Genomic DNA, 12,307 nt, shown 5'->3' on the forward strand with positions numbered 1-12,307 from the left:
GTCTGTGAACGACGGAGTTCACAGACGTATCGGCCGTACACACTAGCCGACGGACCCGCGATATATCGGCCGTTCAAGAGAACGGCCGATATATCGACCAGTGTGTACGGGCCTTTAGTCGTATGCAATCAGAAAAGTTTTGCAAATGTGATGTTCCTGGGTGGTGGTTATTCAGACGGGATCAGTATGATTTGCAGATGGACGGGATGCCGGCGGTCAGTATATCGACAGCGGCATCCCATCCATCAGAATCTCGACAGCCCCCCATTAAGGCCTCTAACCCTACCTTGGGGGTGCCTAACCCTAACCCTCCCATCCCAACTGCCTAAACCTAACCCTCCCCGCTTGATGCCTAACCCTAACCTACCCCTCTAAGTTCCTAAACCTAATCTTCCCACCCCAGTCCCTAACCTTCCCGTCCCTGCTCCCTAACACTAATCCCCCTTCTCCTGTCTAAACCTAACCCCCCCCCCCCTCCCCGGCAGGATGCCAGCGCTCCTCACTATGAGGATGAACGGGAGGCTGTCGGTAAAGTGACGCCGGCATCCCGAGTGGTCTGTAGACGCCAGCATTGTGTCCTCCTTTGGGATCACATCGTCGGTATATTGACTCCCGGGATCCCATCCGTCGGGAAGGTAAATGCTTCCCATTCAGACGCATGAATTACTGTATATGTCTTATGGGCATGCTTTGGGAGTGTCACTGAACTGATTGCGTAAACGCGTTATCATTCACTTTGAAGGCCATACTCCGACAGTAAATCTGCACCTACCATAGGGCTAGTGCAACTTTTGATAGTGCTGCCTATGATAAAGATGCTCAAAGTAGGCGATGACAAGGCTTTGCTTCTTGTGGTGAGTGGAGATTACTTTCAGTAACTAGGCAAACCCGCTGGTTTTGGTCAAAATTACACATCTGTAAAAATCTTTCCACAACGTTGTAATATCACATCAGCTGGTAGACCTGATCAGTTGGATCAGGTGGCAGTTGGCAGGCTGCACGCATGGCATAACAGTTGGCAGGCCGCAGGTTAGGTTATGAACTAGGTGCTATCACTGTTAATATTTCAGAGTGGAAACTTTAGTACATACTGCTGCTATTCGACGCTTCACCCCTGGGGGATGGCAGTGGCTAGATCCACTTCAACATTCGCACCTTCTGACAACCACTGTGGGGCAGTTTCACAGGCAGAGGGAATACAAGTCACTTGCCGTAGCTCTTGGGTTGCCGGTAGGCAGAGTGAACAGGATGAACATAAACTGCACTTAATAGACTCTCTGGCTGGAAGAGCTTACCTCAGTGTCCCCAGCTTTAGATGGTAAGTTTATTTTGATGGGCACAGTAAGCACATAGACAGTGAGGTTGGGGGAAGGGTGTATATGCTCAGTGGGAACATACAGTGGCCTGATTCTGATACCCCTTTTCCACTAAACACTTGGGTCTGACCTGGGTAAATTAACAAAGGTTTCAAGCAGTAACACAATGGCTTGCAATCCCATTTACAACGCAGCCTGGGCACAGGTTACTGGGACTTGGGTCAAGTTACCCGGGTCACCCATTTACACTGCCCCATTACCCGGGTACTTTCCTGGTGGCTACCCGGGTTGGATTCCCGGTTCACATTTCAGTTATCCTTATCCACTGAGCTGCAACCCAGGTAGACCTGGCGATAATCCGTTGTGTTTGTTCGTAGTGTGTGCACGCAGAAAATAAACCTGTTTCTGACATCATGGGGTGGGTGCAAGTTCTGATAGTATTGATGGCAGCTGTGGGCTGGGTAGACTTTGACATGCAGATATTCAGCATACATTGTCGGTTTCTCGCATAAGCTGGTAAGCAGGCCAGACCCAGAATCATCCCCATAGGGGGGTAACTGTGCCCAGTACAGGAATGGTTGTTGTCAGGGCGCACATACATGAGGGGGATGGGTGTGCATGGTACACATACGCACAGTGTAGGGATTGGCTTTGGATGCTTAGAATTGATTGTCGGTATTCTGACATCAAATCAAATGATGGTATAATTACCGATGTTGCTATGTGCGCGGAAGCAGTCTGTGCTTGGTGCACATAAGCAGAGCTGTGTACACCACTTCCATGTGACTACAGTCAGCCATCAGAAAGCAGCATCTGATGGTTGGTAACCACTGAATGACCGCAATTTAATGGAAAAAAAGTACATACTGTACATCAGATTGGGAAAAAATAAGAATTTACTTACCGATAATTCTATTTCTCGTAGTCCGTAGTGGATGCTGGGAACTCCGTAAGGACCATGGGGGATAGCGGCTCCGCAGGAGACTGGGCAGAAAAGTAAAGCTTTAGGACTACCTGGTGTGCACTGGCTCCTCCCCCCATGACCCTCCTCCAAGCCTCAGTTAGGATACTGTGCCCGGACGAGCGTACACAATAAGGAAGGATTTATGAATCCCGGGTAAGACTCATACCAGCCACACCAATCACACCGTACAACTTGTGATCTGAACCCAGTTAACAGTATGATAACAGAGGAGCCTCTGGATAGATGGCTCACAACAACAATAACCCGATTTAGTTAACAATAACTATGTACAAGTATTGCAGACAATCCGCACTTGGGATGGGCGCCCAGCATCCACTACGGACTACGAGAAATAGAATTATCGGTAAGTAAATTCTTATTTTCTCTGACGTCCTAGTGGATGCTGGGAACTCCGTAAGGACCATGGGGATTATACCAAAGCTCCCAAACGGGCGGGAGAGTGCGGATGACTCTGCAGCACCGAATGAGAGAACTCCAGGTCCTCCTCAGCCAGGGTATCAAATTTGTAGAATTTTGCAAACGTGTTTGCCCCTGACCAAGTAGCTGCTCGGCAAAGTTGTAAAGCCGAGACCCCTCGGGCAGCCGCCCAAGATGAGCCCACCTTCCTTGTGGAATGGGCTTTTACATATTTTGGCTGTGGCAGGCCTGCCACAGAATGTGCAAGCTGAATTGTATTACAAATCCAACGAGCAATAGTCTGCTTAGAAGCAGGAGCACCCAACTTGTTGGGTGCATACAAGATAAACAGCGAGTCAGATTTTCTGACTCCAGCCGTCCTGGAAACATATATTTTCAGGGCCCTGACTATGTCCAACAACTTGGAGTCCTCCAAGTCACTAGTAGCCGCAGGTACCACAATAGGTTGGTTCAGATGAAACGCTGAAAACCACCTTAGGGAGAAAATGAGGACGAGTCCTCAATTCCGCCCTGTCTGAATGGAAGATCAGATAAGGGCTTTTACAGGATAAAGCCGCCAATTCTGACACGCGCCTGGCCGAGGCCAGGGCCAACAGCATGACCACTTTCCATGTGAGATATTTTAACTCCACAGATTCAAGTGGTTCAAACCATTGTGACTTTAGGAACCCCAAAACTACATTGAGATCCCAAGGTGCCACTGGAGGCACAAAAAGGAGGCTGTATATGCAGTACCCCTTTTACAAACGTCTGAACTTCAGGAACTGAAGCTAGTTCTTTTTGGAAGAAAATTGACAGGGCCGAAATTTGAACCTTAATGGACCCCAATTTTAGGCCCATAGACACTCCTGTTTGCAGGAAATGCAGGAATCGACCTAGTTGAAATTCCTCCATCGGGGCCTTACTGGCCTCGCACCCGCAACATATTTTCGCCAAATGCGGTGATAATGCTTTGCGGTTACATCCTTCCTGGCTTTGATCAGGGTAGGGATGACTTCATCCGGAATGCCTTTTTCCTTCAGGATCCGGCGTTCAACCGCCCTGCCGTCCAACGCAGCCGCGGTAAGTCTTGGAATAGACAGGGTCCTTGATGGAGCAGGTCCCTTCTTAGATGCAGAGGCCACGGGTCCTCCGTGAGCATCTCTTGAAGTTCCGGGTACCAAGTCCTTCATGGCCAATCCGGAGCCACGAGTATAGTTCTTACTCCCCTCCGTCTTATAATTCTCAGTACTTTTGGTAAGAGAGGAAGAGGAGGGAACACATACACTGACTGGTACACCCACGGTGTTACCAGAGCGTCCACAGCTATTGCCTGAGGGTCCCTTGACCTGGCGCAATACCTGTCCAATTTTTTTGTTTAGACGGGACGCCATCATGTCCACCTTTGGTTTTTCCCAACGGTTTACAATCATGTGGAAAACTTCTGCTGAGGAAGTCTGTTTCCCAGTTGTCCACTTCCGGAATGAACACTGCTGACAATGCTATCACATGATTTTCCGCCCAGCGAAAAATCCTTGCAGCTTCTGCCATTGCCCTCCTGCTTCTTGTGCCGCCCTGTCTACGTGGGCGACTGCCGTGATGTTGTCCGACTGGATCAGCACCGGCTGACCTTGAAGCAGAGGTCTTGTTTGGCTTAGGGCATTGTAAATGGCCCTTAGCTCCAAGATATTTATGTGAAATTATGTCTCCAGGCTTGACCACAAGCCCTGGAAATTTCTTCCCTGTGTGACTGCTCCCCAGCCTCGCAGGCTGGCATCCGTGGTCACCAGGACTCAGTCCTGAATGCCGAAACTGCGCCCTCTAGAAGATGAGCACTCTGCAACCACCACAGGAGAGACACCCTCGTCTTTGGTGACAGGGTTATCCGCTGATGCATCTGAAGATGCGATCCGGACCATTTTTCCAGCAGGTCCCACTGGAAAGTTCTTGCGTGGAATCTGCCGAATGGAATTGCTTCGTAGGAAGCCACCATTTTTCCCAGGACCCTTGTGCACTGATGCACTGACACTTGGCCTGGTTTTAGGAGGTTTCTGACTAGATCGGATAACTCCCTGGCTTTCTCCTCCTGGAGAAACACCTTTTTCTGGACTGTGTCCAGGATCATTCTTAGGAATAGAAGACGTGTCGTCGGGATCAGCTGCGATTTTGGAATATTAAGAATCCAACCGTGCTGCCGCAACACTACTTGAGATAGTGCTACCCCGACTACCAACTGTTCCCTGGATCTTGCCCTTATCCGGAGATCGTCCAAGTAAGGGATAATTAAAACTCCCTTCCTTCGAAGGAGTATCATCATTTCGGCCATTACTTTGGTAAAGACCCGGGGTGCCGTGGACAAACCAAACGGCAGCGTCTGAAACTGATAGTGACAGTTCTGTACCACAAACCTGAGGTACCCTTGGTGAGAAGGGTAAATTGGGACATGGAGATAAGCATCCTTGATGTCCAGAGACACCATATAATCCCCTTCTTCCAGGTTTGCAATCACCGCTCTGAGTGACTCCATCTTGAATTTGAACCTTTGTATGCAAGTGTTCAAGGATTTCAGATTTAAATTAGGTCTCACCGAGCCGTCCGGCTTCGGTACCACAAACAGCGTGGAATAATACCCCTTTTCCTGTTGTAGGAGGGGTACCTTGATTATCACCTGCTGGGAATACAGCTTGTGAATGGCTTCCCATACCGCCTCCCTGTCGGAGGGAGACGTCGGTAAAGCAGACTTTAGGAAACGGCGAAGGGGAGACGTCTCGAATTCCAATTTGTACCCCTGAGATACCACCTGAAGGATCCAGGGGTCCACCTGTGAGTGAGCCCACTGCACGCTGAAATTTTTGAGACGGGCCCCCACCGTGCCTGAGTCCGCTTGTAAAGCCCCAGCGTCATGCTGAGGACTTGGCAGAAAACGGGAGAGGGCTTCTGTTCCTGGGAACTAGCTGTTTGCTGCAGCCTTTTTCCTCTCCCTCTGCCACGGGGCAGAAATGAGGAGCCTTTTGCCCGCTTGCCCTTATGGGGCCCAAAGGACTGCGCCTGATAATACAGCGTCTTCTTATGTTGAGAGGCTACCTGGGGTAAAAATGTGGATTTCCCAGCCGTTGCCGTGGCCACCAGGTCTGTTAGACCTACCCCAAATAACTCCTCCCTTTTATAAGGCGATACTTCCATATGCCTTTTGGAATCAGCATCACCTGACCACTGTCTTGTCCATAACCCTCTTCTGGCAGAAATGGACAGCACACTTACTCTTGATGCCAGTCTGCAAATATCCCTCTGTGCATCACGCATATATAGAAATGCATCTTTTAAATGCTCTATAGTCAGTAATATACTGTCCCTATCTAGGGTATCAATATTTTCAGTCAGGTAATCCGACCAAGCCACCCCAGCACTGCACATCCAGGCTGAGGCGATTGCTGGTCGCAGTATCACACCCGTGTGAGTGTATATACATTTTACTGCTTGCTGTCAGCAGGTTCCTTAAGGGCGGCCGTATCCGGGGACGGTAGTGCCACCTGTTTTGACAAGCGTGTGAGTGCTTTATTCACCCTAGGGGGTGTTTCCCAACGTGCCCTATCCTCTGGCGGGAAGGGGTATGATGCTAATAACTTTTTAGGAATTAACAGTTTTTATCGGGGGAAACCCACGCATCATCACACACTTCATTTAATTCCTCAGATGCAGGGAAAACTACAGGCAGTTTTTTCTCACCCAACATAATACCCTTTTTAGTGGTACTGGTATTATCAGAAATGTGTAAAAACATTTTCCATAGCCTCAATCATGTAACGTGTGGCCCTACTGGAAGTCACATTCGTCTCTTAATCGTCGACACTGGAGTCAGTATCCGTGTCGGCGTCTGTATCTGCCATCTGCGGTAACGGGCGTTTTAGAGCCCCTGATGGCTTTTGAGACACCTGGACAGGCACAGGCTGAGTCGCCGGCTGTCTCATGTCATCAGTCTTTTGTAAAGAACTGACACTGTCACATATTCCTTCCATAAGCTCATCCACTCAGGTGTCGACTCCCTAGGGGGTGACATCTCTGTTATAGGCAATTTCTCCGCCTCCACATCATTTTCCTCCTCATACATGTCGACACAACGTACCGACACACAGCACACACACAGGGAATGCTCTGATAGAGGACAGGACCCCACTAGCCCTTTGGGGAGACAGAGGGAGAGTATGCCAGCACACACCAGAGCGCTATATATATATATAGGGATAACCTTATATAAGTGTTTTTCCCCTTGTAGCTGCTGTATTGTTATACTGCGCCTAATTAGTGCCCCCCTCTCTTTTTTAACCCCTTTCTGTAGTGTAGTAACTGCAGGGGAGAGCCAGGGAGCTTCCCTCCAACGGAGCTGTGAGAGAAAATGGCGCCAGTGTGCTGAGGAGATAGGCTCCGCCCCCTTCTCGGCGGCCTTTTCTCCCGTTTTTCTGTGGAATCTGGCAGGGGTTAAAATTCATCCATATAGCCCTGGGGGCTATATGTGATGTATTTTCGCCAGCCAAGGTGTTTTTATTGCTGCTCAGGGCGCCCCCCCCTAGCGCCCTGCACCCTTAGTGACCAAAGTGTGAAGTGTGCTGAGGAGCAATGGCGCACAGCTGCAGTGCTGTGCGCTACCTTGGTGAAGACAGGATGTCTTCTGCCGCCGATTTTCCGGACCTCTTCTTGCTTCTGGCTCTGTAAGGGGGCCGGCGGCGCGGCTCTGGGACCGGACTCCGAGGCTGGGCCTGTGTTCGGTCCCTCTGGAGCTAATGGTGTCCAGTAGCCTAAGAAGCCCAATCCACTCTGCACGCAGGTGAGTTCGCTTCTTCTCCCCTTAGTCCCTCGATGCAGTGAGCCTGTTGCCAGCAGGTCTCACTGAAAATAAAAAACCTAAAACTAAACTTTCACTAAGAGCTCAGGAGAGCCCCTAGTGTGCACCCTTCTCGGTCGGGCACAAAAATCTAACTGAGGCTTGGAGGAGGGTCATGGGGGGAGGAGCCAGTGCACACCAGGTAGTCCTAAAGCTTTACTTTTGTGCCCAGTCTCCTGCGGAGCCGCTATCCCCCATGGTCCTTACGGAGTTCCCAGCATCCACTAGGACGTCAGAGAAACAATGGATGCTAACCATCAGCTGCTGATGTCCATACCTAGCACAGTGAAGGAGGGTGGGGAAGTGTGCCCATTAGGAACACATGGGAGTGGGGTAGGCAGTGAACTTGCCACGTGATCACATGCACAGTGAGAGCACACAGTATGGGTAGGCTTGGTCCCCATCCACTAGTGCGATGTGACCACTTTTCATCCGATTCCGAGCTTTCGGATTGATAGATCGGATGAAAAGAGTGTCACATTGCATGTCATTTTCCTCTGACTCCGAACCGAGGCGTGTCCCCATGCTCCTCAGAGTGGAGTCGCAGATCGCCATGGCTGCCACAAGGATTCGTCGGATCGCATAGCCATGACTGGGATCAAATAGGATACATCATATGCAAAAGGACCGCATACAATGTATCTTATGCTGTCCAGCTGCCCAGGAGCTGCCGGGCGAGTTGTCGGGGTATAGTATGCGAGGCTCACATGCGATACCTCACACTAGTGGATGGCCACCTCTAGGGCTAAATCCAAGTTTTGGGGGAGAGGGTAATTTTGGGGAATTCGCATATAGGGGGTAATTCCAAGTTGATCGCAATTCCAAGTTGATTCTGTTAGCAATTGGGCAAAACCATGTGCACTGCAGGGGAGGCAGATATAACATGTGCAGAGAGAGTTAGATTTGGGTGTGGTGTGTTCAATCTGCAATCTAATTTGCAGTGTAAAAATAAAGCAGCCAGTATTTACCCTGCACAGAAATAAAATAACCCACCCAAATCTAACTCTCTCTGCAAATGTTATATCTGCCACACCTGCAGTGCACATGGGTGGTCATTCCGAGTTGATCGCTCTTTATTTTTTTTTTCGCAACGGAGCGATTAGTCGCTAATGCGCATGCGCAATGTCCACACTGCGACTGCGCCAAGTAAATTTGCTATTAAGTTTGGTATTTTACTCACGACATTACGAGGATTTTTCTTCGTTCTGGTGATCGTAGTGTGATTGACATGGAAGTGGGTGTTTCTGGGCGGAAACTGGACGTTTTATGGGAGTGTGCGAAAAAACGCTGCCGTTTCTGGGAAAAACGCGGGAGTGGCTGGAGAAACGGGGGAGTGTCTGGGCGAACGCTGGGTGTGTTTGTGACGTCAAACCAGGAACGAAACTGACTGAACTGATCGCAGTGGCAGAGTAAGTCTCGAGCTACTCAGAAACTGCTAAAACATTTCTATTCGCAATTCTGCTAATCTTTCGTTCGCAAATCTACTATGCTAAGATTCACTCCCAGTAGGCGGCGGCTTAACGTGTGCAAAGCTGCTAAAAGCAGCTTGCGAGCGAACAACTCGGAATGAGGGCCATGGTTTTGCCCAACTGCTAAAAAATTTCCTGCTGCGATCAACTTGGAATTACCCCCACAGACAAGGCTCTGGACTCAGGACCGTAAAGTGCATGATTGAAAAAGACCAGAAAGGGGAGGAGCCATGATTAATGTGTTATTGGAGACCCCCCCCCCCCCCCAAAAAAAAAAAAAAAAAACCCTGCTCACTATGAATACAGTCGGGCACTAGCAGCAGGCCTGCATATACTCCGGTCTCACAGTTAGCGCTGTACGGCACCACACACACTGCTGCACGTAATAGCAGTCTCAGCCGGACTCTCTACTAACCCTCCTTCCTGCATAAGCACTGTGGCCGTACTATACTGACTAATGAGTATATATGTGTGTGTGTACTGTATTGTATATACAGGCAGGCAACAGGGGCGCACATGCGCACAGAGGCGGCCGTGGGATAAGGAGGACGCGCAGACGCCGGGAGCCCTTCCTGTGTCACCGGCTGCGTCCTTCCGGGTGGATAAAGCCGAAGTGCACTATGAAGGGGGGCAGCAGAGGCAGATAAAGCCGGCTGGGAGAGGAAGGGCAGCGGGCCTGTCGGGCACCTGAGCGGCGGAGGATCGGCCTGGTCAGTGCCGTACTTCGGTGTGATTGTTGATGCTGTGATTTAGGTTTCCAGGTGGCTGCTCCCTCCCCGCACTGTCCTGGTGTCTCCGTCCTGGCTGCTTCCCTTTTGTTGTCTGCTCCTGGGTGCCTCTCAGCCAGGCACAGGCTCTGTGCAGCCGGGACAGCGAGTGAGTGGCTGCCAGTCCCCTGGGGTGCCGCTGCTCTCGGGCCGTGAGCCCCGGCCCAGGACTTTCACCTTCTCCAATGCACATTCCCTAAGTGCAAGCCACCATGAGTGCAAATTGTCCTGACGACCTGGTCTGCATATGTTTCAGCCCCTGCAGAGCCACATACAGTATATTTACGGTAGATGCTAGAATCAAGTGGGCTAAGGGACCTTTTCAGAAGGTCCCTTCTCCCACTCCGAAATAGAATCAACCGTATATTTACGGTATACCCTAACTCGATCCTCAATGCACCCCAGCAGTCCAGGTCTTAAGTATATCCGTGCTTAAGCACAGATGGCTTCATTAGTACCTTGGTCAGATTTCTGATCTGCACAAGTATGGGTATCCTTAAAACCTGAACTGTTTGGGTGCATTGTGGACCAAGTATGGGAAGCTGTCCCCTGGGTGATGCCTGTATCCTGGTTATATCCCCCAGTACCTGCAGTCTGTGCAACTATTACATTTAAAACATTTTTCTGTCCTTTATTATTTTGTTTGTGTGTGATTTTAAAAAGCAACTTGGCATCATATTAACAAAATAGTCTTATTTTGTGAGGCACGTAGACTCCTCTGCTTTGCCTGAATGTGAAATGTTTGTTTCTGTGTAGAGCATTAGAAAGGAGTCATTGCTATCCGTTATTTCTAGTGTAAATTCTTTTAAGAACTGATATATTCTGCCATCAGTAGGTGCAGTCAGAACAGCTGGCATCGGGGATCCCTGAGGAGCAAGAAACACCTACAATATGAAATGTAACAATCTCAAGCAGTGATTTTCAACCCTTTTTAACTCGCAGCACACCAAACAATATTTTAAAATTGGCAAGGCACACCATCAGTTTCCCACGGGAAAAAAAGCCACACACATTGGCCCTCACAGTAAAAAAAAATTCCACACATACATTGGCCTGCACAGAAAAATCAATCACATTGCTCCCCACATAAATCATGTTGCTCACACATAAATGAATCTCATTGCTCCCCACATAAATCCTATCGCTCCCTACATGAATGTCACATTGTTCCCCCCAATAAATCCTTTTGCTTCCCACAGGAGAAATAAAATAACAAATATTAGCCCCTACCGGTCAGCTGTCCTCCTCCCTGTCCCTCAGTGGCGGGGGGTTGTTCATAGTGGAGTGCTGCGAATACTGAGCAGCGGTCGGGCAGGTGTGGATGTGGGTGGCCAGGGAAAGTTTGTGGATGTGGGCAGGAACTGGAAGATGTGTATGCAGGCGGGTGAGCTGGCTGGGTGGTGAGACAACGCGGCCGTGACCTATGATGTCACACCGCCACGTCTTCAAGGCATCGTTCACACCTGGGGCATGACTGATCCTCTAATAAGAGCCTGGGCCACAGTTCGCTCTGAAGGTGCAGGCAGCGACTCTGACTCCGCGGCACACCTTGCAACTAGACGCGGCACACTGGTTGAAAAAGCCTGATCTAAAGCCTTTATATACATTTCAGTTATGTCTAACTGCACATGTTGTGGTAGAATATGGAACTGCAGCTTTGACGATTTTCCAGGGAACTCAGTGGTGTTCTTAAAGTAGTGCTGCTGCTACATCATTTTGCGGATGTTTCATAAGTGTGTCAGTTACTTTGTGCACTGCCTTCAAACTTACTTAAATATTAAGGTACATACACACTGGGTGTTTTTGCCCAGCGTGTATACACCGTGATAATCGCTGACATCGCTTGGCTGAAAAGCGCTCAGTGCATACACACTGAGCGCTTTTCCCCCCTGCCCAGCGATGTCAGCGGGGGTGAGCGGCTTTCCATAGCAGGACGCTATGGAAAGCCACTCACCCTGCCGTTCATCTACTGGTGATACCAGCAGATGAACGGCGGCTGCTGGCGATGAAGCAGGAGCGCGCATCAGCGCTCATCGTTTGGGCATACACACTGGGCGGTTTTGAGCTGAAAGCAGCTCAACACACCAAAAGTGACCTGCTTTCAGCTCAAAATCGCCTAGTTTGTATGGGCCTTTTGTGATCTCTAGAATTACAGCCTCTTGACTCGAGCCTTATCAGTGGTCCTATAAATAAAGTGGACTGAACCTAGAATATAGATGTATAAGGCATAGAGGCTACTGTATGTCCATTTCTCTAACGTCCTAGTGGATGCTGGGGACTCCGTCAGGACCATGGGGAATAGCGGCTCCGCAGGAGACAGGGCACAAAAGCAAGCTTTTAGGATCACATGGTGTGTACTGGCTCCTCCCCCTATGACCCTCCTCCAAGCCTCAGTTAGGTTTTTGTGCCCGGCCGAGAAGGGTGCAATCTAGGTGGCTCTCTTAAAGAGTTGCTTAGAAAAAGTTTTTAGGTTCTTTATTTTCAGTGAGTCCTGC

General features: G+C 49.6%; 1 protein-coding gene across 2 annotated transcripts in view; it reads left to right on the forward strand.

Annotated features, from left to right (window-relative positions):
* Positions 1-992: 992 nt before the first annotated feature.
* The window catches only part of TUT7 (terminal uridylyl transferase 7), a 267,054-nt gene continuing 255,739 nt past the window's right edge, over positions 993-12,307 (forward strand). The window contains exon 1 of one of the 2 annotated variants that reach the window (XM_063913764.1): positions 993-1,318. In XM_063913764.1, the coding sequence (XP_063769834.1) occupies positions 1,316-1,318 (3 nt within the window). In that variant the 5' untranslated portion in view covers positions 993-1,315. Of the gene's footprint in view, positions 1,319-9,567; positions 9,756-12,307 lie in introns of those variants that run through there. The other variant, XM_063913765.1, reaches the window with a different exon arrangement.

This window comes from Pseudophryne corroboree, chromosome 1, assembly GCF_028390025.1.
Source record: "Pseudophryne corroboree isolate aPseCor3 chromosome 1, aPseCor3.hap2, whole genome shotgun sequence".
NCBI lineage: Eukaryota > Metazoa > Chordata > Amphibia > Anura > Myobatrachidae > Pseudophryne > Pseudophryne corroboree.